Source organism: Armigeres subalbatus, chromosome 1 (assembly GCF_024139115.2).
Source record: "Armigeres subalbatus isolate Guangzhou_Male chromosome 1, GZ_Asu_2, whole genome shotgun sequence".
In the NCBI taxonomy this organism is placed as follows: domain Eukaryota; kingdom Metazoa; phylum Arthropoda; class Insecta; order Diptera; family Culicidae; genus Armigeres; species Armigeres subalbatus.
In genome coordinates this window covers 5,546,450-5,574,111 of record NC_085139.1, presented here as the reverse complement: position 1 = coordinate 5,574,111, position 27,662 = coordinate 5,546,450, and the positions used below count along the sequence as shown (strand labels likewise).

Genomic DNA, 27,662 nt, shown 5'->3' with positions numbered 1-27,662 from the left:
CTGATTGCCTGCAGCGAAGCTAGCATAGGTAGGTACGTTTGAAGAATTTTGATTCGACGAACTGTTCGCTTCTCAGTGAGAAGGTGAGAAGTATGAGCAACATGTGTTCGTTGATTCCTTCTATTTTTTCCGCGCTTTGGCAGGACGGTCTTGAAACCCTGTTTCTTAGAAGAAGTTTTTGTTAATGCTCATTGCTGAGCGTACGTTGCTGAACGTAACCTTCTAAGTATTTTTTTTCAGAATGGTGTCCTTGCAGGATTACCACCGCTTGTCGGAATTTGACTTCCGCAAACGAGTCCAACGTAAAACGAAGGCACGAGTCCAAGCAAAGATCGTAACGGGATCTTACTAAATTTATCAGTAGGTACCTACAAATAGAACTGGGAAGTAGTTATGAGATTAAAATAGCTATGGTTAGTATTAAAAGCTTCCTTCAGTAAAGAGAAAATAGAGAGGCCGTTTAGTTCTGATCCGCCCACCGGTCGAGTAATGAGAATCACACGCCGTGTAAAGGCTCCCCCAGACCTAAGCGATTTGATCGTCGCGACGGCGACAACTAGTCGCCGCGATTCTATCGTTGGGTCGCTGCAGGCAATGTTCTATTTACGCTTCCATACCAATGACGATAGAATCGCTGTCGCCAAGCGATAGAATCGCGTCGCGACTGTCGCGTCGCGTGTTTTTGGGGGAACCTTAAGAAGTATCGCAAAACGGATCCAAGTAATCGTCGTCTACCAACTGCGTTTGACATAAAGGAATTTCACGCCACACGAAAAAGCACGAAAACTGTAAAAATGTTGCCCCTCGTCCGAAATCGGTTCCCGAAAGCTTTTCCTTATCCGATGAGCCGATATCAACACACTATCCCCAAGGAACTGGAAAAAGTTGCAAGTGAGAAGGATCCCAAGTTTTCAAAAATGGTGCAGTACTTCTTCCACAAGGCGTGTGTCAAGCTGGAACCCCGGCTGCTTGAATATCTGAAAAAGTATCCAAATCTAAGCGAAGAGAACCGGAAGAAACGCATCTCTACGATCATTCACCTTGTCGAGGGAGCAGCCAACACCATCGAAGTCCGCTTTCCGGTTATGCGGGACAACGGACAGTACGAAATTCTGACCGGATACCGATCCCACCACTGCGTCCACCGGTTGCCTGTGAAGGGTGGCATCCGATACTCGATGGATGTGAGCCGGGACGAGGTGAAAGCACTGTCGTCGCTGATGACCTTCAAGTGCTCGTGCGTGCATGTGCCTTTCGGTGGAGCCAAAGGTGGAATCAAGCTGAACCCGAAAAGCTACAGCGATAAGGAATTGCAAAGCATCACGCGAAGGTACACGGCGGAATTGGCCAAGAAGAATTTCATCGGGCCAGGAATTGACGTTCCGGCACCGGATATGGGCACGAGTGACCGAGAGATGTCATGGATGGCCGATCAGTACAGTAAAACTTTTGGGCATAAGGACATCAATGCACTGGCTACGGTGACCGGAAAACCGTTGCATCAAGGCGGGATTCGTGGAAGGACGGAGGCGACCGGACGTGGAGTTTTCATCGCAACGAATTGCTTTGTCAGAGAAAAGGAATGGATGAAAGCGGTTGGTTTGGAACCGGGCATGGAGGGAAAAACGGTCATCATCCAAGGCTATGGTAATGTTGGAATGTATGCAGGACACTTTTTTAAGAAGGCCGGTTGTAAAATTATTGGCATTTTGGAGTCGGAAGTTTCTCTACTGAATGAGGAGGGAATCGACGTGGGTGAGCTGGCAATTCACAAGAGACTAAATAACACGATCAAGGGATTCAAGGGAGCTACTGAAACCAAAGATGATCTTCTGCTGCATCCCTGTGATATTCTTATTCCAGCAGCGGTTGAAAAATCTATCAATTCAGACAATGCTTCCAAAATTCAAGCTAAAATTATTGCTGAAGGAGCCAACGGACCAACAACGCCGGCTGCGGACAAGATTCTGCAAAGTCGCAAAATTCTCGTCATTCCGGATTTATACTGCAACGCCGGTGGTGTCACAGCTTCGTATTTCGAATATCTCAAAAACATAAATCACATCTCGTTCGGAAAACTCTCGTTCCGCCAAGAGTCGCAGAATTTGAAAGAAGTTCTACGGTCGGTCGAGGAATCGCTTAAGGAAGCGGGAGTCTGCATCAACTTAAAACCTACTGAAACACTGAAGCACTATCTGGACAGTGCAAGTGAAGCGGATGTGGTGGCCTCCGGACTGAAGTTTGTGCTGGAAACGGCAGGCCACGGTATCATGACCATTGCCAATCAATATCAGCTGTGTTTGGATGTGCGAACGGCGGCGTATATTTGGTCCGTAGAGAAGATTTTCAAAGCTTACGAGGGAGCGGGATTGTCGATGTGAATGTTCCAATTCGAGTTAGAATAATTTTCGTAATAAATTGATGAATTTGTTTTGTTGTAAAATGTAAGTAAATTTCTGTTGAAAGAATATTTTTTAATAACACCGCTCCATAGTGTAATGAGATGGGATTGTCTCGAATAAAAAATATGGCGTTCTCTTAATATAAGTAAACTTATTATAGAACAATTTGTATTTTAATGAGTTATATTGAACTTTTCTAGAATAAATATGCGGCAATTGAATCTCACTATACTCACCCTTCCAAGCTCGTACCCCAGACAACACCTTACAGATCCATACTCATGTCATCCACGCTGGTATCACTAGCAGGCGAAGCGTTCGAGTCATATTCGTCGAACTTCAACTTCAGCCGCACAGGAACTGCATCTGCCTCGTTGCTGTCTCCACCAGGAACCACTGGTTTTCCGTCCTCATCCATATCATCATCTCCTCGCGTATCATTGCCACCATCTTCTTTATCCTCAAATTCGCCTTCCTCCCCTTCCCCGTAGAACGGCAATGGTGCCTCTTCGGCGAGATCTTCTATCACATACTTCAGAATTGTCGTCGTGAAAACATCGTCCCTTCGCAGCGATAAACTTTTGTGGAATGATTCGACCGCCTCATCCAGATTGCCCATCAACGATTGAACAAATCCAATAGCCGTGTATGTCGACGCACTCAACGGCTTCAAAAACAAAGCCCGCCTATGAAACTCCAGCGCTTCCTCATACTTTTTGTTCTTCCTACAACAATGCCCCAAGTTGTTCAGCAACGGCTCCCATCGAATGGAGATCGGTTCCCGATTCGCCTTGGCCATACTCTGCACCATGTCCAGCGTGGTTCGGAACACTTCTTCGGCACTTTCGTACAGCTCGTACTCGAACTTTAGCACACCCAGCTCATGCAGTACGTAAACATCCAACGGAGCTATGGCCATAGCCTGATAGAAAAATTTCTCTGCCATCTCCAAATTCTTGGTAAGTCCACATTCTACGCCGATGTACAGCAACGGTAAGTGACATCCGCGCATCAGCTGGGTCGCCTTGAAGTACGCAGCCATGGCTTGGTCATGTTCGTTTTCTTTAGCGAAGGAGTGCCCATAGGCCAACCATGCCGGTCCGTAGAGACGATCCAACGTCGTAGCCTTGGAGAGATACCTCCGGGCCGGATCGCTTTTCCCTATGAGGTCGTAATAGCACCCGACGGCGTACCATGATATCGCATCATCCGGATAGAAATCCACCAGCTTATGGGCTACGTAGAAGAGCTTGTTGAAGTCCTTGAGCTCCATGAGACAGCCGATCTGGACGGTCAGGCTGCGCTTGTGGTAAGGGTCTCGTTTGAGAATTCTGGAAAGGACAATAAAAGAATAGATGAGTATAAACAAACTTAATGTAAACTCAAACTCATTGATAGTTTTAGAAACACTCCCATTTACGAAAAAGAGGTGCAAATTTAAACTCCTAGTAAAGTGGAAGCACCATATTAGACGCAGGTCCAAACATGGCACACTTCCATATCAAATGTTTCATAAAACTTATTTTCGCCAAAATATATCAAAGAATCAAGGTTTATTTCGGGGGCAGCAGGGACTACGTCCAAGGGCTTGACGATCCCTCCCCAGGTCATCTGCGAGTTGTGGTGTCTGCCTAGAATGTGGTGGGGTTTGACAGTAGGCTCTGTTAAACCTCTATAAAAAAGCTGCATGTATCCGCAGGTAGGCTCCACCAAAACGACCGTGTGCGGCTCAAATCGCACAAGCCCATGTCTTGGTGTTAGGTGGAACGCTAAACAGACCTGACGCGACGGCCCTCCGACGAGACAGGAGGTTTGCATTTAAAATAACCATTACGAACGACATAGAAGATAATATGACTCGATACAATCGCAGGGTGACCCTGACCACTCTTGTCGACAAAATAAATTCCCGGGTTTTTTCCCGGTTTTCCCGGTATTTTCCCGGAAACACTTAAAAGTATCTGATAATGTTTTGAGCACTTTTGTCCATATTATGTGAAATAATGTATTTTATTTGAACAAAGAGAATAATTTCTTGGTATATACAATGTTCAACATTTCTCGTTAACTTTTCAAAAGGATATAACATTTTTCATGAATCAATTTGAGTACTGCAATCAATTGCTTTCATGTTTTCATGTTTATTGCGCTATTTAAATTAATTCATGAAAAAATGTTACTTAAGTCCTTTTGAAAAGTTAAGCGAGATTTGTAAGTATCAATTGTTATTTTATAATAAGAATTGCGTTCTAACACTCTAACAGACTGCTGCAAAAGACTTGACCGATTTGGCTGAAATTTTGTCCAGAGCATCAGGGCATCAAATGGAACCGAATAAGAGGGTGGCCCATCAAAAAATTTGAAAAAGTGTTTTTTGAGCCACCCTATTGATGAGTCATTTAACTATTTTTATCTACACGGTTAGAAAAAAGTACCTAATTTTAGGTACTTTTTTTCTCTTGCATCTCCCTCACTCTTCCTTTTGTTGTCATAAAATGAAGAGCAAAACCACTCAACAAGGGCATTAAAGTGTGGGAACCCAACGTTGAGTAATCTCATGTTTACAAAAGTTGAGTGAAATTTACCTAACTTTTGGTTAGTTTCTATTATATTTTAGTATATTTTACTTAATATTAAGTGAATTTTATTTAATTTCAAGAAAAAATTACTTAATTTTGGGTTCCCACACTGAACTCCCGATTTGAGTGAAAAGTACCTAATATAAAGTACTTTTTTCTAACCGTGTAAATAATATTTATATGTCTAATGGTTTCTCTACCTTCTCGCATTGATAGTCAAACAGTACCAACAGCCTGTTCGCTCTAACAGTCTTTTGCTGTCACTTTTGCCTTTGCAAGCTAGGACTTCATTTTAAGTAAACCTTGAGCTTGAGCTTCTTGAGCTTGATTAACTGATCGTAGTTGCTACTCCATTATGACCAGATCAGCTGTTCTTGCACATAAATCAACAGATGTTGGAACTAGCACTCATCTTCAATGTAGAAGTACTGGTGATCTCATTTGTTAGGTCACACTGGCGCCTACCACGTCAGAATGCAAGTCAATGAAGGGAAGGGTAGGAATTGATGATGCATTCACTCGCCCACTGCAAGCCGAATATACCTCTGCACTTGCCACTAGTTCATGCGGAATTTTATAGATTTTTTTTGGACGAGGTTGACGGGCAGAGTTTCGTCTTGGTTCACGAGTTACCAGTGTGGTAGGAGAAAGCAATTGATGGAATTCTTATCGGATATAGGAAACTAGCTTTCCGTTCATTTTCAATTCTAGCACTTACTGCTAGAATAGTCAATTTGAAGATGTAGGATAGAAGTGGAAACGGTATGGAAGTCCATGTCCTGTTTTAGCGATTGCTAGAACATGAGAAATTTATGGAAAAGGAATACAAAGTAGGAATGAGACGAGCCTGGGATTGAACCCACTCCCCCATATGAGGCAGAAGCTATAGCCATATGACTACCAAGTCAAAACTTTGTTTTCAGAAAACCTATCTTCTAAGCCCAGGTAGATTAATCCACCTGGGCATTGGTGGTGCCTTTCTAGCACATAAAAAAAATAAAAAAAAGCATCAGAAAGGCAAAAATATCAATTTAGGAGGATCAATTTCACTATTTCCATCAATTCACATCTATTTGGGTTCATTTGAATGCATTGCAGCAATTTATGTAGAAAAAATTCGACGTTTCTAAATTTGTTAGAGGGGAACCCTTGGCAAAAAAAAACAATATTTTTCAATATCTCCGGAAGCGAAAAGCTAAACCGTGTTCCGCGTAGAATGCAACTTGTTGAGAGCAAATCGGATAATGCTTAATTCCAAAAAGTGTGTCTCACATGTTTGTGCACACAAAAACATACATACATACACACATACAGAAAGCAGTCTGTACACACTTAGTTTTAATTTCTGCATCTCGGAAAAAAATCCGCACCGTCGTGTGCCAGCAAAATAAATAATTGATATTCCAACAAAAATGGCGTTTGTTCGCTGATTTCGGCCGATTATGTGCTGACTTTCAGCAATCTTGACAGAATAGTTTAACATTTTTCTGAGACCCCGGTAAAAAAATTAAGTTTGTAGGAATTTTCGAAATTATGTCAGAATATTATAAAAGCAATTAGGATTGCTGATAAAATTTAAGAAAAAAGTATTCAAAGTTCCTACGACCTTCCAAAATGCAGCCTCAATTTCAAGTGTTTTAACGTTATTAGCAAATCTGCTATTTTTACATAAATGATTAAAGAATAACATATACTTTTGAAATAAAAAAAAATTAATAATAAATTTAATATAAATTTGAATATAAATATAAATTTGAAAAAATATAAATTTGGAGAAATTCCCGGTAGCTTAATCATATTCCCTGGTTTTTCCGGCTTTTTCCCGGTGATTTAAAATTCCCGTGTTTTTCCCGGTTTTCCCGGATTCCCGGGTGAGTGGCCACCCTGCAACCGGCAACGACCTAGGCGACGAATAAAGGAGCACGATTGGAAGCTTGGAACATGGCAATTTTCTTACGTTCCATATAAATAAAAAATAATTTGTATGGCAAAAATCTTACATGGGGATGGGGGGGTTTAAAAACCCAGAAAAAATGCTTACGTGATTAGTGTACGGCCCCTAAACGGGAACCTTCTTACAGACGAGCGTGAGGTGATCCTAAGGTGCCGACAGCATTCCGAAGAGCACCTGAAAGGTGATGTGGCAGACAACGGTGGCGGTATGGCACGCGCGCAGGACATACGACTTCCGGCTCCGAATCTCCAGGAAATCCAGGAGAAGATCGGCTGGCTGAAAAACAACAAAGTCCCTGGAGAGCTATTTAAACACGATGGTGAGGCACTGGCTACAGCGCTACACAGGGTAATTACCAACGTATGGGAGGATGAGGTTTTGCCGCAGGAGTGGATGGAAGGTTTCATGTGTTCTATCGACAAAAAGGGCGATAAGCTGGATTATAGCAACTACCGCGCAATCACATTGCTGAACGCCGCCTACAAGGTATTCTCCCAAATTTTATGCCGATGACTAACACCAATAGCAAGATAGTTCGTGGGGCAGTACCAACCGGGATTTATGGGTGAACGCTCTACCAAAGGTGTTCGCCGTACGTCAGGTACTGCAGAAATGCCGCGAATACAACGTGCCCACACATCATCTATTTTTCGACTTCAAAGCCGCATATGATACAATCGATCGGGACCAGCTATGGCAGCTATATGCGCGAAAACGGATTTCCGGATAAACTGATAAGGTTGACCAAGGCGACGATGGGGGCCCTCCTTAGCCGTGCGGTAAGACGCGCGGCTACAAAGCAAGACCATGCTGAGGGTGGCTGGGTTCGATTCCCGGTGCCGGTCTAGGCAATTTTCGGATTGGAAATTGTCTCGACTTCCCTGGGCATAAAAGTATCATCGTGTTAGCCTCATGATATACGAATGCAAAATGGTAACTTGGCTTAGAAACCTCGCAGTTAATAACTGTGGAAGTGCTGAATGAACACTAAGCTGCGAGGCGGCTCTGTCCCAGTGTGGGGATGTAATGCCAATAAGAAGAAGAAGAAGGCGACGATGGGTAGTGTGCGTAGTTCGTGTTTCAGGGGCATTCTCGAGTCCCTTCGAAACGCGCCCGCTAAGGTGATGGTCTCTCGGGTCTGCTATTCAACATTGCTTTGGAGGGAGTAATACGAAGGGCAGGGATTGACACCGTTATTTTGTTATTTTGTTTCGCCGACGACATTCATGCTATGGCACGTATCTTTGAGAAGATGGAGGAAGCCTACATCAGACTGAAAAGCGAAGCTAAACTGGTGACCTCCGATAACGATACCAGCAGAGAAATTCGGGGACGCATCATGGCAGGAAATCATAGGAACTTTGGACTCCGTTAAACGCTTCGATCGAATAGAGTTCGCCGCCGTACCAAACTGACTATCTACAAAACGCTTTATGGTCGCTGCTCCATATAAATCTCGTTGAGATTCCCCTGCAAAAAGGCCATTACTGCATCCATTTGATCGATGGCGAGGTCATGCTTGACAGCTAGGGCGAAAAGGTATCGCAGCAAACTGTATCGCACAACGGGAGCGTTCGTTTCGTCGTAGTCTATCCCCTTTCGCTGGGAATAGCCTTTGACGACTAACCGTGCCTTGTAACGATGTGGATTCCCTGCAGCACCACACTTTGCTTTGTACACCCATTTGCACTTGATCGACCCTTCGGGAGCGGGATCAGAGTCCAGGTGCTGTTGTCCACCAGCGCATCAAACTCCTCCTGCATGGCACATTTCCATGCGTCGCTATCGTCCCTCGTCAGCGCTTCTTGATGCGAAGCAGGGTCGTTTTCAGATCCGCCTTTTATTCCAGATACTATTGCCACAAAACCGTCGTTATCGTTGCGTCTGCCAGTGCATTCGTCATCGGAAAATCCGTGGAAGTCCGTTGAATTGTCGTTGGAGGTTGGCTGTGAAAGTGGTAAACCGGGTAGTCCAGTGCTATTTACATGGTAATCTTTATTAGACAGAAGCTGTACGACCGTGATCAGTTTAAATTTAATTTTATTGGCATATCGGTCTTGATGCTGCTCGTATAGAGGAAGGGAGCAGCGTGTGTGAGAAAGCAGGTGGGAAAGAAACGGAGTCTGAATGTTATCGCTAGGCAGCGGCGACAAGTATGAAAATGTTTTGAAAGGTGCTGAAGTATGCGAGGGCCATTTGAGAATAATAACTTTCGAAGCGTCCATACATCCCGTTTGGGATGGCTCGAGCAATGATTGGGAGTCACTGTTACCGAGACTGGCAAAAACGGAGGCAACGATTCGCATATTTATTTATTCGGCTAATACTTAATTAGTTCTAGCGATCGATGTTCATCATTTGGAGAATCATCGATGGTCGTGTATGGTTTGTACACATTGCACCGAGTCTCTCCCGATGCCACCATATGATGCTATTGGAACCACAATTCTTATTTACGCGCCAAATCATTTCTTATTAGACAGAAGCTGTACGACCGTGATCAGTTTAAATTTAATTTTATTGGCATATCGGTCTTGATGCTGCTCGTATAGAGGAAGGGAGCAGCGTGTGTGAGAAAGCAGATCCCCAGAAAGGATGTACGGCAAAGACGGACGCTTCGATAATTTAATTATTCTCAAATGGCCCTCGCATACTTCAACACCTTTCAAACCATTTTCACACTTGTCGCTGCCTAGCGATAACATTCAGACTCCGTTTCTTTCCCATCTGCTTTCTCACACACGCTGCTCCCTTCCTCTATACGAGCAGCATCAAGACCGATATGCCAATAAAATTAAAGGTAATCTTTATACTTGCCGGGAAGAACATGCTCCCGTCCGTTGCGCTTCAACACCCTTGACCGAGGTGGTTCTGAAGTTTGTCGCGAAAACGAGCACAAAGTCAGTCAAAGTTGAAGTACTGGTATCACCTTCATCGCTTGAATTTGAGCTTGAAGAAGTTTGATTGAAGTCGTCGTTGGTATCCAATCATCGCCAACTGACGCACCGTCCGGTTGACAAACTGCCGGTTCGGGGTATACAACCAGATCGTCAATGCTTAACTTGACGAACGTAGTTGGTCGCTTGATTTTTTTTTTGCTAAAGAAGGCGCGAGATGCGAAACACTTTCATTCAGCAAAATGATTTCCCGACTCACGATTGTAGTTTTCTTCTTCTGGTTTTTTCATCGTCGTAGCCCGTCAATACGCTTTCATGGAATTTAGGATCCCACTTGCGCCGCTTCTGCTTTGGGACTTGAACCATAGTTTTGTTCCGAACACGCGCAGATGTGAAAGGTTGGGTTTCCTCCCACTCCACACTTCCTCAGGGGTCATTTCAAACCCACGAGTAGGAGATCGGTTGATGAGATAAACCACGGTGTATATGGCTTCCTTTTAAGATTACTTTGTTCGAGACGAGCCAGCCCAGGGCTGAAAGTCACGCTAATAAAGACAAAAAAAAAGATTACTTTCAAATAATAGACATTCCACGATGGTCCAGTTAACGCGCTCCACTAACCCGTTCTGCTGTGGTTGTTTCGTGTTGGATGCCCTCCTAACCTTGAAAACTTTTGTTAAGGTATTCCTTACCGTTATCAGTTCGAATCGCCTTGAGCTTCTTGCGCCTTGACGCTCCGCCATCGTGTGGAATCTCTTGAAAACTGCAAACACCTCATTTTATGATTTCGTTTTTAGGAAGTACATGAATCTACGACTAGTCATGTCATCGATGAACGTGATATAAAATTTGGGTCTCCCCCAATCGAGTTCGTCTCCATCAGCATGCTGATGCACGCCGCACGAGTCGGAAAAGGTAGCTTCAACTGTTTTCCCATTGGACAGATCCGATAATCTGCACCCTTTTTGTTGTTGAGTTGTGATGCCAATCGCCAAGCTACCAGCAAGTTTCTTGAGATTTTCAACACCGAGATGATCCATCCGTTTGTGCCAAAGCTCAAAACTTCCTGTAGCATTACATGACAAAGCCTTTTGGATTGTTGGAGTTTTGTTGTTACCAGTCGCCACCAACTCACTCTTTGGATTGTGGACTTCGCAGCCATTGTTGTCAAACTTGATGGAGCAACCCTTCTGCACGATTCTACTTACCAAAAGAAGATTTGCCGTTAATCCGAGAATCAATTGCACTTCACTGACCGTAACGCCGATTTGATCACCTCTACACATCGGCTGGAGATATGCCGAACAATAGGCAACAATGTCCATCATAACACCATTCGCCGCTACAACTTTTCCGTTTGCGATTTCGAGGTTTTTCAGAAGCTGCTTGTTACTGGTCATGTGCGTATACGACGCCGAGTCGAAAATCCAGTCGTCCGCAAAAGGTCTCACCTTTCTAGGAGTTTCGGGCCCTTGGATGCGGTAGGCTTGTTTTTCGGTTTGAAATTTTCTTTTGTTTGTTAATTGGCCCGTGGTAAAAATTCCGCATCTTCAATGTGAACGTAGATTGCTGTTGTGAATAGCAGAGTAATGAAAAGACGACTGCTTCTGGTGACGGTATAATTCAAACTGATTTTATTTATTCTAGTCAAAGCTCATGGCTACTACGATCTAAATATTGACTAAAGCTACTACGATTGGTTTGCTCATTCTTGACACCCCTCCTCAAACTGATCGTGGGAAAACTCCAATGCTCGAACAGTGATTCCGGAACGTCATCACGGGCAATCCTTTCGTCAACAAATCTGCTTGCTGCTCACTCGTTGAAATGTAGCGAACTCCAAGCTTCTTCATGGCTACACACTCACGCACAAAATGCAGCTTGACGTCGGTGTGCTTCAGTCGCTTCGAAGGTCCAGCCGACTCCATAATCGCGATGGTTGATTGGTTGTCCTCGTACAATAGTGGCGATCGCCCTTCTTGCACTCCTAACTCACCTAAGACCTTTTGGATCCAAATGGCCTCACACGCTGCATCTGCCAGTGTTGGTAAAAACTCAAAATCTCAAAACTCATGGATGATTCAAATCAAGCGTGAGTTGAAACGCACCCAACTCAGCACCTAAAAACTCATGGATGAGTTGAATCATCCATTTGAATCATCGTAGGTTTTCTTTTGTTCTCCTTCGTTAAAAACAATGAATTGACGTTTGTCGCATAAAATATTAGACACTTTTTTATGTATAAGCAATAAATTGCCCCCAAATTGATTTCAAATGCGTTTTTAAACCAAAATGATTTTTTTGGTAAATGAGTGAAATGATGCGTTTTGGCATGAAAAATTCAAGCGTGATGCATTCCTTTAAAATCGCAGACGATTTCGTTCGCACGGGAGCGCTCGTTGATTGATATTTATTAGTGATTTTACCAACACTGGCATCTGCTAGAGCGAAGCACTCCGCTTCGGTCGACGACAAGGATACGGTGCTCTGCTTCCTAGTGCTCCAACTAACTGTGGCCTCGAGGTTGGCGCATGAAGATTTCTTCCGAGAGATTTCCGTTTAGGAACGCCGTCCTGACGTCCATCTGGCGAATCAGCAAATTCTCCTGGTTTGCTAATCCCAGCACCATGCGAACCGTCGACATTTTCACTACCGGAGCGTAGGTTTCCGTGTAGTCATATCCATACCGCTGCGTGAATCCTTTGGCTACCAGTCTCGCTTTGTACTTGTCGACCGTGCCATCCGGCTTCATCTTGAGCTTGAACACCCATTTGCAGTCCACCGGTTTTCGTCCTTCCGGTAGATCCACTAGCTCCCAGGTGTTGTTATCCGCTAGCGATGTCAGCTCGTCTTCGATGGCTTCACGCCACCGAGGCCAGTCCTCTCTTGACTTCATTTCTTCAACGGTATCCGGTAGGTTCTGCACATAATTTTCGGCATTCAACGCGTACGCCACGCAAGAGTAGTCGCTCAATTTGGCCGGCGGTCTCCGTACACGTGCGCTTCTTCTTGTACTAACCTCTTCTTCTTCATCATCTTCATCTTCCAGCGATACGAATCCATCATTTTCGTCGTCGTCCTGGTTGTCGATCGGTAGATCAACCGCCTCATCATCGTCCTGTTCGATTTCAGCTACTGGGTCATCCGGGACCACCGCCCGTGATTCCGGTCAAATCCAAATCGGTTGCGCTTCGACATCATCGTTCTTCACTGGCTCAGCGTGGGCCGATGCATATCTTGATTCATGTACCACAACGTCACGTGCAAGGTACACCTTCTGCTTCCGGCTATTCCACAGCCGATATCCGTTTACCCCGTAGCCCACGAAGTAACATACCTGGCTACGAGCATCCAGCTTGGATCGCTTCTCCTTGGGAACGAAACTGTAGGCCTTGCTTCCCCAGCTGAGGAGTTTGGACACGTCTGGCTTGTGCCCGTACCACATCTCGTATGGCGTCTTCTTGTTCAACGCCACCGTCGGACTCCGATTGACGATGTACACCGCCGCTTGAACCGCCTCGCACCAAAGCTTCTTTGGCAGGCCGGAATCTTCCACCATCACTCTCGCTTTGTCCAGGATTGTCCTATTTAGGCGCTTGCTCACGCTGTTCTGCTGGGGCGTGTATGGAACGGTGTAGTCCACCAGCATTCCACGGTCTCCGCAGTGCTGCTGGAACTCTTTGCTGACATATTCTCCGCCGTTGTCGCACCGGAGGCGACTAATTTTTCGGTCAAAATGTCCCTCGGCCATGTTCGCGTACTGCTTGAAAGCATCCAGGACCTCATCTTTCGCCGCAAGGATGTATACGGCGCTAAAATGAGTAAAGTCGTCCGTGAATGTAACAAAACACCTTTTTCCATTCCAGGCTGTCGGTGTTAGGTAACCGCACACGTCGCTGTGCACCAGCTCCAACGGTTTGTGGGATCTCGGAACCGGAACATCTCCAAAGCACTGTCTCGCATGCTTTTCGAGCACGCAAGGTTCACACACTTCGTTCTCCCGGAACGCTTCCTTCTTCAGTGCCATGCCGTTGACCATTTCGTCGCGCACCAAAGTCTTCAGACCACTCTTACCTATGTGGCCGAATCTTCGATGCCACAGCTCGTACTCGTTTGCCGAAAGGGTGACCAGCGCTTCGTCGACCGGTCCACGCTCCACGATTGCGTTCAGCACGTACAACTTGCCGGACTATTTTCGTTGGTCCGTGTCCTTCTTCATGGGGCAGTTTGACTTCTTGTGGCCCACTTTCCCGCAGGAAAAACACTTGATGTTGGACCGCTCGCCGAAGAACGCCCAACGTGCTCTCCATGTCGCAATTGTTCCTCCGCTTCGCGTTCTCGCTCAGCAGCCTGGCCTTCACGAAGTCGAGTGTGCACTGTTCTGCCGGTAGGGTTTCAAGAACCGTCACCAGCTGTTGAAACGATTTCGGCATGGTTTGCAGCAAATTGAACACCACCAGCCGCTCGTGCATCACGATGTCCGCTGAGGCAAGCGGATGATCCGCTCAAACCGCAGCAGATGCTCTTCCATCGGTTCCGCTTCGCTGCACTTCATCACGGCCAGTTGCTTCAGTAGGTAAAACTGACCGGAAATTAGCTTCTACGCGAACACATTCTGCAACGTTGCCCAGATCGCCTTCGGAGTGGACTTACCCTTGACGTACTCCAGCTGCGAATCAGCGATCTTCTGCACCAGCAACGACTTGTAACGTGCTTCCAGAAGTTTCCGCTCCGCCAGTTTCGTCTCCTTCTGCGCCTTCTCTGCAACCGTATCCGTAGCAGCCACTTGGAACTCCGGAATTTCTTCCACTTCCTTTCGGATGCAATCGATCAGCTGCCGCTCCTCCAACAACGTCTCCATCCGAATACTCTAGTGCGGGAAGTTCTTGCCGTCGAAAAGATAAGGCTTCAGCTCCGCTTGCATTTTTCTCCGGTGTGAAATTTTTTTTAAACTAACAAACTCCGTTTCCAAGGTTACAGCTATGCTGGGTCAATAACCTGTTGTGAATAGCAGAGTAATGAAAAGACGACTGCTTCTGGTGACGGTATAATTCAAACTGATTTTATTTATCTAGTCAAAGCTCATGGCTACTACGATCTAAATATTGACTGAAGCTACTACGATTGGTTAGCTCATTCTTGACAATTGCCGGGTCAGAAGTAGGATTAGCTTCCGTCTGATTTCAGTTTAGGCTTCACGGCATCCCAGAGTCCTTTCAGCTGAAGGTAAGTTTTCGTTGCAAATTTACACGACGACTATTTTTCACGTCCTGCCAGTCGTTCGATGGGTGGAAGGCTGGAAGATCCGCCGGAACTTGATAGTTGATTTCGTGTAGCATCTCCTTCGCCGCCACTGCTGGGGATTTTTCGCTGAATTTACCATCTTGAGGAACAGAACTAGACCTTTTTTTACTTTTTCAAAAAGTGACAGGCCCATAACCTTTAGAGAGTAGCTAGAGACGTCTGTCTTTGGTAGTGGTTAAAAAGAAACTAATTTATTTTCTAATATTAACAATAACTAGGAATATCAAGGATTGCTATTATGTAGTTTTAAAGTTTTCGATGTTGATGCGTTTTTTCACGCATTTCTTACACGGGATTTGGTATTTTAAAAGTTTTTCTAAGCTGGTTTCGAGGATTCTGTGAGAAAAAAATATTACATAATAGATAAGTATCATACAATCCAATTTACTTTCATTGTATTGTACGAAATTCTTGATTAGTTTTCGAGCTCTGCGGAAATCTGTGTTTAATTTCTATATTAGCTCCCCCGCCCCTTCCAGAGCAGCGAGGGGTCTCGAATTACCTCAGAAATATGTCTTGCCTTCAAAAACCTTCACATGCCAAATTTGGATCCATTTGCTTGATTATTCTCGAGTAATGTGGAAATTTGTGTTTCATTTGTATGGAAACCCGCCCTTTCCAGAGGTGGGTTGGGTCTTGAACCATCTTAAGAACCTTCCCCGACCCGAAAAACCACTGTAGCTGCTAATTCATCCAGTATTTCTTTCTGACAAATTATCCACAGATTGCTATTGGATTTTTACACCGAAGAATATAATGATCTCCAAAAACTCACCCTTTATTGAGCACATTTTTTAATTCTCGCTTTTATTAATCAGTTTCACCAGGTGAACACGGAACATCTAGTCTAAGAGATGAATGCATGTAATAGATCATTAGTAAATAAAATCAGTTAAAAAAAGTTTTCAAGTGATTGTGGTATGCTGTACCATACGGATTCATTAAAGTGTGTTTGCCATCCGGTTTTTAAATTTGGATCATTTTTTACTGATGCGATTCAAAGAGCCTTTATGTTTCCATGTTAATACTTAACATGATAGACATGCTACGCATTATGCTGTAATTATTTTAAGCCATAGAAAGAATAGATGAATGTGTAGCTCAGCATCCACCAAATTAAAGAAATATGATTGACGGAAACCGGCTTTCTACCTTCATCATTCCCTTCGTGCTCTGTTCGTCTATGAACCGAACAGACGATCTAAAAGTAGTTTCAAAGTATCTCCGATCAGAAGATATGTTTCTCATCGATAAAGAATTACCGTTACCTTAATTCTTATAGGGAGAAACATGTATAGCTAATTGTTCGATTGAATGAACCGCGATGCACCTATAAATTAACTTTCAATCATATGCCACGCTTTCAGTTCGACTTGTGAAAGCTATGAGACGCTATCCCCAAAATGATCTATCGTGCGTCCAAAAGTTTGTTAGTGATCTGGTGCCTCTTAGCAGTGATGAACAGATCTGTCCACGGGGTCAAATACCTCAGTGACCTGATCTCGAACCTGAACAAAACTTGCGAATCGTTAGTTAGTTGGCATAGCTGGATGACCCCGTCGAAGACGTCGCTACCTCCGATTGGAACGGGTTCGCTGCAAATCACTGTGATTGATTCGTGTAAGAAGGTTCCCTTGGACGCCAGTGGAGTGTATCTATTTCAACCATCGGAAACGGTTTATCCTTATCCGGTGTATTGTGATCAGGAGAGCTTCATCGGCAGCCATGGGTGGATTGTCGTGCAGAACCGGAAGGAAAATGGGCAACTAAGCTTCGATCGAGATTGGATCGAGTATCGAGATGGGTTTGGTGACCCACGCGACGAGTTTTGGATCGGGCTGGAGAAGATTTACCAGCTGACAAGAAACGACACCAAATACGAACTGCTGGTAATGATGCGAAGAAAGAATGGTAAGATGGAAGCGGCTCGATATGCTTCGATTTCGATTGGAAGCGAGAAGGATGGGTATGCGCTGGAGCTGGGAAGTTATGCGTTCGGAAGTGCGGGACACACAATGGAGTTCAGCAATAAGGCCAAGTTTTCTACGCCGGACCGGAACAACGATGACACGGGGAAAGAATGTGCGCAGCAGTTGCGAAGCGGGTGGTGGTTTAGCGATTGCGATAATTTACCGTAAGATAATTGAATTTACAACGACTTCATTAAATTCATATATTTCCATTTGTCTTTGATTTCAGTTCCAACTCCAGACAAACGGTGCAACCCTCATCATTATGTAGCAAGCGGAATCATGCATACAAAGGGTTTTTCTACATGGCAGATCCGTGCTTAGAAGAGAGTCGAATACTGATGAGGGAACTTTAGGACACAATTGAATGCGATGCGAAAAAATATCAAAAGTCGTTTTTAGAAATAGATTAATGACAATATCGCTTTTTTATGTAACTTGTTGGCAGTCTCTCGACTCAAACTCTACTCCGGGTTCATCCCTGTTATTCCCCATGGTAATTCAATTTTTAGATCAATAACAGTTTAGATCAATAACAGACGTTCCTAAGCTACGTTGCTCAAATGGTCACTGGCCTGATCCAAATAGTTTTCTATAAAATAATCCCTTCAAGTACCGTGGAGGCACCATATTTGACGCAGTTTATAAAATTTTAAAATGGAACATTATTTCAAAAATAATTGCAAAATGGATTCGCTTAATATTTTGCATAACGAGCTTTCCATTAGTATAGAATGTGTACAAATAATGAAACTTCGAAATATAAGATTATTTCTTAGTTTTTTTAATCTGTTTTTATATGATGCTTGAGGTGCCCAACTTGACGCACTAATTTTACCATGTTCACGGTTAGAAAAAAGTACCTAAGGTGCCCGCCAGAGTAAACGCGACGTGCGATGCGACGCGACGCTACAGTGCAATTTGACAGCCTGCTGATAATGATTGTTATTCTTTTACGTGAGTCGCGTCGCGTCGCATTGCTCGTCGCGTTTACTCTGGCTTCACCCTAATACTTTTCACTCAAATCTGGGCTTTAGTGTGCACTCAAAATAATTTTCACTTAGAAGCTACTTGAAAACATATGCAGATATTTTCCATGTAGTTTCGTGTGTAAAAGTTAAATGATTTATTAGTGATGGCACTCATTATTCTCAATTCACTAGAAAATAAAATAAAATTTAAGTGAATTTTTGTTAGGCCATGTACCTAAATTTTAAGTGAAACTTTGATAATTTTTTTCTATAGTATCCCTATTAGTGTTGTGTATCCTGTCCACTAGAAACGGACGAGAGCAAAAATAAGAGTAGAAAACTATTTCATACTCAAACATTTTGCTTCGCAAATCGTTCTCATAATGCTTTTGCAAAATGTTTCATTAGCGATAGTTGATAAACATACATTTCGCTCTGAGAACCCCACTCATATATTTTTCATACATTAATTTTGAGTAGAATTCACTAGAAGAGTATATGAATATTATTTTCTATATTTTCTAATGAATTCCACTACATTTCTTATTAAGATTCACTTGTGATTTGAGTAAGATTTATTTGATTCCAGTAAGGCCGATGAAAGTTTCGATTTTTAAAGTCTACATGACTTTTTATAGTGGAATTAAAGTGACAATTATTTTGAGTGTGGGAACCCAAAATTAAGTATTTTTTTCTTGAAATTAAGTAAAATGTACTAAATTTTTAAATAAAAACTAACCAAAAGTTAGGTAAATTTTACTTTTGTTTTGTAAACATGGGATTACTCAACGTTTAGTTACCACACTTTACTGCCCTTGTTGAGTGGCTTTGCTCTTCATTTTATAATGCAAGATGCAAGAGAAAAAAAGTACCTAAAATTAGATACTTTCTTCTCACCGTGCTCCTTATTTGACGGAAAGTTGATCTTAATTTGACGCACTTCGAAACTATGTTAAAACAATTACAAAAAAATCATTACTTGCCTTATTTTTATTATATAACTAGCTGACCCGACGAACTTCGTTTTGCCTAAAATTTATTTATTTTCTGATTAGTTCTCGAGTTATGCAGAAATTTATGCTACATTTGTATGGAAGCCCCTCTTTCCAGAAGGGAGAGGGGTTTCGAACCACCACAGAAACATATCTTCTATTCCAAAACCTTTTTGTCTTTCACGTATACTAAGCATACGTAAAGGCTATAGGATCACTCCAAAACCGAACTTTTGATAGACCCATAGTGTTATATACTAATCGACTCAGCTCGACGAATTGAGATGATGTCTGTATGTGTGTGTGTGTACAAGAAAAAGTGAGACACACTTTTTTGTACTTAGCCTTATCAGATTTGCTCCGGAATTATTTAAAAAAATATTGTTTTTTCCACATTTTTCCCAAGGGTCCCCCCTTGGAATTTTTTTTTGCAAAACTGATTTTTTTTAAGCTGCTGCAATGCATTGCTATGCTGCAAATGAACGCAAATAAATGAAAATTGATGGAAATAACTGAATCTATCTACTTGAAGTGCAATTTTGACCTCCCTTATGTGTTTTCTTGTAACTCTTATGGGTTTTCTTGTTTTATAATACTCGAGAAAGGCACCATCACCGCTAGGTGTATTATTCTGGGTTTTTTTATTTGTATATAGATGACAGTGTAATAGAAGTTAAATAACATATGTCTAAAACAACAAGTTAATTCTTAATACAAAGCGGCATTTTATTTATTATTTACAGTTGTTTTGTAAGTTATTTACTAATAGTGGACCCGACAAACTTCATTTCGCCTAAAATTGATTTATTCTCTGATTCGAACTATGCAGAAATTCCTCTTTCATTTGTATGGGAGCCCCCCTTTCCAAAGCGTTGAGGAATGTCGTACCATCTTAAGAACCTTCCCCTTAAAACCTTTGCATACAAATTTTCAAGCCGATCGGTTCAGTGGTCTCCGAGTAAGGTTCAGACAGACAGAAATACATTTTTATGTATATAGATGTGGCATGTAAGTGTTTTGTTAGTTTCATGTGCCCTGCACATCAATCAAAATGTTTCTCAATTAGGTGTAACATCTACGACTCATCATCTTCAGGCAACACGTCAGAAAAGTATTGCAAAAGGAGGAGATCTCACTTCATTATTATTGAGGAAAGAAGCCCACCTCACCGAGTGCTCAGTAATAACTGACATTTTGCCCTCGAGAACTAAGAAGCGAGACCTCGGTAATTATTTGATCTTTTCACTGAGGTGGGCTTCTTTCCTCAATAATAATGAAGTGAGATCTCCTCCTTTTAGAAATCGGTAATCTGACAACCGAGCCCGGTAAAAAAGATTAAGTGTACGCTTAAATCTAGCTAGATAGGTATATATAGAGAAAATGTAATCAACTGTATCGACATTAATAGGATTCACTGAGTAGAAGTTTTTTCAAAACTAATTAATTTTGTTATGTCTGAAACTAAAGAGCCATAATATAAAATAACACACATGACAACTATGGTATACAAACATTCTAATAATGCCTTATTCTCGATATATTTTATTAACAGATAGGGAATAGGCGTGATGAAGCTTTATTTTGCCACCGAAAAGTGAATCCTATAGCTGACCACGACTTAGATAATGATAGTTATTTTACTTGTAAGGATTTAAGACGATTAGATACGGTAGGGCAAATTTCATTATCTTCGCTCAACTTTAAAGCGATGCTCTTTCAAACTTTAAAACTAGGTTTTCCATCTATGCAGAAACGACCCTGGGAGATTAGTATTAGACAAATAAAATGAAGGAACGACGCAACATAATCTACAATGAGTATCGACTTAAGCTGAATTACGTAGAAAACAAACAAAAAACTAAGAAAGACAATGTGATAGGTGAATTAAAACCCAGATTAATCCACCTACAGTGAGATTTTGGCCCTTCCTTAGTCATAAGGAAATATTGTCAGACTCCAATATTTAAAACGAGATAAAACAACTGAGCTTCCCACGGCGATTGAACATATAAAGTGACAAATTAATTGCCTACCAAAAGGCGGATTTCATGGGTTGAGTGACAACAAAATGAACGAAAACGCACTGTACGTCATTCTGCCTATCTATTAGGCGCTCGTCGGATTGAATAGCGATTGTGACATGGTTAGTAACTAGCGTAACGCTGGTAGCATATACATATATTCGTAATTTCCAGAGACCTCGATAATTATTAATCCAGAACTAACTAAAGTAGTCATTGATCTGAACGAAACTTAATAGCGTTCAATAATAACATATATTTCGCCTGATGGATGTCTTATTTTGTAATACTACTCATGGTAAATACCTTAAAATGAGTGAGATTTTATGTAAGTAAATTTCAGAATTTGCACACATCCGCACACATACATGCATATAAGTGGTCTATTAGCATCTCAAAACATGCTCACATTTGCTATCTAGCTTCCACTGAAGAAATTTTTGAAATCCCTTTAAATTTTTACGTTTTTGCTTTTCTGAGAAGATTGTTTGGTACATGCTTCTATATGTTGCTCAATTAAAATCAATCGTTTCTTTGAAACAAACCAGAAAAATATGTATATTTCCATATCATATCATTTGATCATTTGTCATAATTATATTTTCAATATTAAAGTGAATTTGTTCCAACTACCATACATTTTACTTCATAATTCAAGAGATTTATTGATATATTAATAGGTAACACACCTGCGTAACGCATACAAAGCGAAATTATATACACTTCCGAAGGAAGGGTCAAAAAGATAAAACAAATGACATCTTACGAAATACTTGACAAAATTAGAAGTAAACTTACTGTTTGACTATTAAAACTTGTAATACCAGACATCACTGCAATTGGTAGAAGACATAAAGATAGGCACAATTTTCCAAACTACTTCTTTAACCGCATCAAAATATGTGAGAGAATGTATGTATGTTTTTGTGAGTGTGTGTATATATCATCATCTGAAGAGTGTGTTTAATCTGTGAATCACACTATGAAGAACTGAACGTTTAATACGCTCATCAAGCTAGTTATCATTTTTTAATTGTGTTCTCAAATATTTGGATCTGCTTCAAGAACAATAGCATACCATTTGATTTAGGAAATGAGTGGAAAATTATGCTGAAGTGTTTTGAGTGATGAATGAGAAGTGCAAAATATAAATAATGTAAAAATTGATGAAGCGATGTTAGATGGTGTTCGCAGTCATGGTTCTACATTAACCTTTTGTCTGTGCTCTGGGGTCAATATGACCCCAGGCCACTTTGAGTGGCTGCCATTTTTTTAGTTTTCAATCGATTCTCCTAATTTTTGGTAGTTTGGTAAAACTCGCCGAGATCTGTCTCCTAGGTGCAAATTCGCTTGAAAAATCTTGAAAATATGCGCTACAGTGTACTTTTTTCAAAAAACTTACGTTGAAATTCAGTGCTCTGGGGTCAAATTGACCCCAAATTGAAATTGTTAGGGAAAAGTGGGTAAAACCGACACCTTAAGCAACTTTACAGTTCCCCAATCTATGAAGCAATTTTCCGGTCTAGAAATTTCATACAAACATACTTTGGCTCTTCATGCATCAGGACAATATTTCTTGATAGAATTTGATTTATGATCAAAACGCGATTAGTCCATCTTCCAGCCCAAACAGCTGGGGTGCGGGTAAGATCGACACCACATGAGGGTAAAACCGACACATCAAGTCTTTATGGAATTGAACATCATAACAATTCTAAATGATGTTACAACATAATAGAAAATGTTTAACAACATTCATTTTAATATTTGTGTATGAAATTCATGTTTAGGGATCACTCATAAACGATGGTTGAACAAAATTTTATATATTTAAAATAATCACCACATATCATATTTTATTTAGTTTCTTTAGTTGGTCGAGTGAAAAACATATAGAGTATAAGAATGTTAGTAACAAATTTACTAACTACTGTAAATATTGACCTACATTTAAATTTCACTTATTTTAAAAAGGTGTTTATAACGGCGATTTAAAATAAATGCATATGATGCAGTTATGACAAGAAATGAAAATGACCAGTTCCGTGACAAGCTACATGTTTTTGATGTTTTGGATCACGAAAGAATAACACTAGAGAGTGGGTTGAATATATCTAAGAGCAAAATAAGCCTAAAAATACGGTTCTTCTTTGAGCGCTATTGTTATCCGACCTGCAGGCTTTCCTTGATGACCCAATATCACCCACTAGACCTATTGTCACGTCCAATGATGATATGGTATGTAATCAGTCTATGATTAAGTTATACTTCTCGGCGACTCGTTTTTCAATACTTGAATGATATTATGCGAATGATAAGTCTAATAAAACAGAGGTATTTCGTGATTCGATGGCAGGTGTCGAATTTACCCCAACTGATAACATAATAATGATGAGATACATGTGGATGTTTATAAATAGAAAAGTTAACTATTTTTCTAGAACATACACAAAATGATGTTCAATTATGGATCAGAGATGAATTAAATACTGAAAATCAACAAACTGTTGCCGAACAAGCTTAAACACCGATGCCAAAATTTTACATTACTTATCTCCTCAATGGTGATCAATGCTAATTGTCTGTTTATTATGACTCTTACACATTTCCACCAGTTACAAAATGACTTGAATACAAGAAATCAAACGTTTATTCAAAGTGTGTTGAAATTCTGTCCGATAATCACTTGAAATCAGAGATTTGAAGTGGTGTCGGTTTTACCCGCAGTGTCGGTTTTACCCACAATTCCCCTATAACTTTTTTAATGTTTAGCCAATTTTGGATTTTTGGGGCTGTTTCGAAAGATAATTTTATCATCTTTCAGGTCGTTATCAAAAATTGACTATAGGTGGGCGGGTACATCGCGGGGAGGGGTTTTCGTAAAAAAGGGTACAAAACAGTGATTTTTTATGCTTATTTTATTTATATCTGAAAATCCTACCCATTTTGAACTGCACCTTTTTAAAAAGGTTATGCAGGAAGGCATGTGCTTTGACATGAGGCATTGATTAGTTTCGAGCTTGGTCGCTAGGTGTCAGAATATTTGAATTCATTATTTTAGACTACTCAAGTAATTCCGATATGTATTTGGAATTTTCCTCATTGTAAATATTCTTATCGCACAAATTTAAAATTTGTAAAGATGACGTCTTTAATAATGTTAGTCTGGTAGGAATGGATTGTCATGTGACGGAATAAATAATTAGAAAATTTACAAATAGGCGGCGCTAGTGTACTTGCAATATTCTTGCATATATGAAATATTGCTTTAGCTTGAGATCCCTCATACCTACACCCAAGTTGTATTCGGCAACACTGTTCAGGATGTCTAGCACTACAAAGCGGTGCTCAATATAATGAGCACTTCTTCCAATTTTCAAATTTATGCGATAAGAATATTTACACTGAGAAGAATTCTATATATCGGAATACCTTGAGTAGTCTAAAACAATGAATTCAAATATTCCACCACTTGGCGACCGAGTTCTAAACTTATCAACGCCTCATGCCAAAGCACATGCCTTCCTGCATAACCTTTTTAAAAAAGGTGCAGTTCAAAATGGGTAGGATTTTCGGATATAAGTAAAATAATCATGAAAAATTACTGTTTTTGTACCCTTGTTCACTAAAACCCCTCCCCGAGATGTACCCGCCCACCAATAGTCAATCTTTGGTAACGACCTGAAAGATGATTAAATTATCTTTCGAAACAGCCCCAAAAATCCAAAATTGGCCAAACATTTAAAAAGTTATAGCAACTTCAATTTGGGGTCAATTTGACCCCAGAGCACAGACAACGTAAGTTTTTTTGAGCACAGACAGAAGGTTAAGTGAATCAACTCATCATTAAACACACGACTGCAATATATGTTCAACAAAATAGAAAACAGTGACTTATATACTTATTAAGAAGTGACGTGAATTTGGAAATGTTGTACGGGATTTTGAACAAGGATGGTTCTGAAGATTTAGGGTCTGTCTCATTTGGAGAATTAAACTTAAAAGTGACAGTTCGAGAATTAAAAAATCACCCCGTTATAAGAATGGCTGGTGCTACCCAGCAATTCCAATAGGACATCGATGGAAAATGATTCGATATCTGTCAAAAGTAATCTTGCTCTGCGAGCAGGGTTATTTGATAATTATTGAAATGTCACTTTTAAGTTTAATTTCAGTTTAATTATCCAATTGAGACAGACCCTTAGTAATTTGATTTTGACCGTTTGGTGATTTTTCGGTGACCCGTTTCTGGGGATGGTTTTCCTGCCTACACTGATAAAAAAATACACGTTCGATTCATGTTTTTCGGAATATGGATATTTTCAATCAGCTGACACAATGAAGTCTAGTGTAATCCACATCGCTATGATGTTCTTGACATTCTTATTTCAAATGACAAAGTTAGTATCTGAATTCATTATTGATACACCACGATATGATATGCATATACATGAATACCCATAACAAATACACGTTCGACTCATATGTTTCAAAATGTTGATATTTCATTCCAAGTTACACCATCAAGTCTAATGTATTTCACATCACTGCGATGTTCTTTACAAACTCAGTTCAAATGACAATGTTTATATAAAATTTCATACTTGATACACCACGATGTCATATGTTTATCTTAAATATGTTATGAATCAATTGAAACGAATTTAGGTAAGGATTCTGATGAGACTCCAATTGTCATCATTCCAACAAAATCGCACATGTTCATGCATGTTTCTGAAAAGGTTGTAACAATTTTCAGCTATCAGCGATAGTGAACTATAGTTTTATATTAAATTCCACTTCAATAAAGAAGAAAAATACTATGTTTGAATATTATTTATGAAGAAATATATTCGTGTTCGTTCGTGTTTCTATAATGGTTATAAAGCGTTGGTGGAAGGAAGAGGCATTTCACTGTTCAGTGACCCAAAGGGCAGAAGACATTGCGGCATGTGTGGAACAAGCAACTTTGCACATAAATAGACGAAAAAAGAGAAGTTTACCAAATTTAAACTAAACTGCTGTCTTAGGTAAACATAAGTTAATGCCTACAAATCTATGTACAAAGAAGCTCTCGAAATCTTTTTATTCTATATACAAATTTAAAACTGTAAAAAATGTAGATATCTTGTTTTTTTTTCTTTGAATAATTTGTTTTTATTTCATTTGATTCATTCGGAATGCGATTTCTATTATACGGTTGAAAACCAATAACAATACAGAAGTTAGTTGAATATTTTATTTTTTTTTATATACTTATATAAATATTTCAAAATTGAATTTTTTGCTCTGGGAAAACTGACCTGACCTGCTGTGGCTCCTCGTTGGTGTTGAAGCTAATCGGAGCATACTAACTTGGTGCATTTTCTTATTTATTGCATGTTTTCTTCCCACTGCTGCGGCATTTGTTTTTCATAAAAACAACGACGAATCCTCAGTATCGGTCCCTCGGAATATCCTTTGCGACGTACGTACTTCATGGCGGCTTCCTATTATTGGTAGGCATCAGCACCGAACCGATCACGTTTTCCGGCAGCAATCCTTTGAATTTCCTGGCGATCTGTGTAGATGATGAGAATCTTATTTATTGGTTGCAGATTTCGGAAGATGAAAGCACTTACCTGTCCTAGAATAAACTCTTCGGCCTCAGTTCGTTAATGCTGGTTGGTGTGGTTCAGCATTTCTAAAAATAATGAATACAAGCACCTACATTTTAATCAAACTCGTTCGAATTTTATTCTATCTGTTCGGAATGCGATTTCCGTCATAGTTTCGAAAACCAACGAGAGACGGTTTTTCTAATCAAGTATAGTTGAAGTTATGAAAACTGTTTTTCGAAATGGATTTCGATCCGCTGACGGAAATCGGATTCCGGACGGATAGGCAATCATCATTATCATTTGAATATGAAAGAAAACACGAAATTCACTTGTTATAACAAACGAAATTCAACACGAATACCTTTCGATATCACATATCAAACAAGTGACTCTGACAAGTCAAGCAACAGAATTCTATTTGTTTTACACGTTAATACCGTGTGGTTTGTTTATAAACAAATGCAGAGTTTCGAATGAGCGATGTCATATGTTTTACACGTGATATTGATTTGCTTTGACAACATGCGCAAATTCATGTGTAGAACACACGGTCCTCTCGTGTATTTTTTTATAGTGTAAAAGAGTTATGATAGTGGAGGAGTTGTAAAGGGAAGAAAGAACGATACGGTGATAGTGACCGCAATATTGTTGGTGATCACGATGACTGTGCCAAGATTAACGTAATGATGGTAGGTTAATAGGATGAATGATTTCATTGCTTATACTGAGTGAAGTGACTGAGGAGGTGATTAGTAGTGTCAGAAAAACTTATATATTTTTTAAAGGTAAAAGAGAAGAAAAGAGTGATGTTGATGTTAGTGATAGTAGTTTGACAATACTAAGTGCTTATAATGATGGGGGTGGGCTGTTAAACAAATCCTTGTTTTCATCAACACGGCCCACAACAGTGACCACATGAGCAACATCGCTTAGGAACGTCTGTGTGGTGATGAAAAACGGGAGGCTCATAGA

General features: G+C 40.8%; 3 protein-coding genes and 1 long non-coding RNA gene across 4 annotated transcripts in view; 2 read left to right on the top strand and 2 right to left on the bottom strand.

Moving 5' to 3' along the window:
• Positions 1-702: 702 nt before the first annotated feature.
• On the top strand, positions 703-2,531 carry LOC134220090 (glutamate dehydrogenase, mitochondrial). The gene has a single exon (XM_062699059.1). It carries the CDS (start codon positions 795-797, stop codon positions 2,379-2,381), a length of 1,587 nt encoding a protein of 528 aa, XP_062555043.1. The 5' UTR covers positions 703-794; the 3' UTR covers positions 2,382-2,531.
• A 36-nt stretch (positions 2,532-2,567) lies between these two features.
• The window catches only part of LOC134220083 (cell division cycle protein 16 homolog), a 35,817-nt gene continuing 10,722 nt past the window's right edge, over positions 2,568-27,662 (bottom strand). The window contains exon 3 of the mRNA XM_062699047.1: positions 2,568-3,733. Within this exon, the coding sequence (XP_062555031.1) occupies positions 2,668-3,733 (1,066 nt within the window). The 3' untranslated portion in view covers positions 2,568-2,667. The remainder of the gene's footprint in view (positions 3,734-27,662) is intronic.
• On the top strand, positions 16,410-17,872 carry LOC134208034 (angiopoietin-4-like). The gene is made up of 2 exons (XM_062684135.1): positions 16,410-17,270; positions 17,336-17,872. The coding sequence occupies exons 1-2, from the start codon at positions 16,540-16,542 to the stop codon at positions 17,460-17,462; spliced, it is 858 nt and encodes a 285-aa protein (XP_062540119.1). The 5' UTR covers positions 16,410-16,539; the 3' UTR covers positions 17,463-17,872.
• Positions 26,349-27,262, bottom strand: LOC134208033 (uncharacterized). Its single transcript, XR_009978466.1, has 3 exons — positions 27,052-27,262; positions 26,712-26,773; positions 26,349-26,650 (listed from the first exon to the last, which is right to left on the bottom strand). It is a non-coding gene; the product is annotated as an uncharacterized LOC134208033 (long non-coding RNA).

Bases quoted from the DNA above. Each gene is read 5' to 3' on its own strand.
- LOC134220090 (XM_062699059.1), top strand. From the start codon at position 795: ATGTTGCCCCTCGTCCGAAATCGGTTCCCGAAAGCTTTTCCTTATCCG.
- LOC134208034 (XM_062684135.1), top strand. From the start codon at position 16,540: ATGATCTATCGTGCGTCCAAAAGTTTGTTAGTGATCTGGTGCCTCTTA. The intron at 17,271-17,335 runs GTAAGATAATTG...CTTTGATTTCAG, and splicing joins AGCGATTGCGATAATTTACC to TTCCAACTCCAGACAAACGG.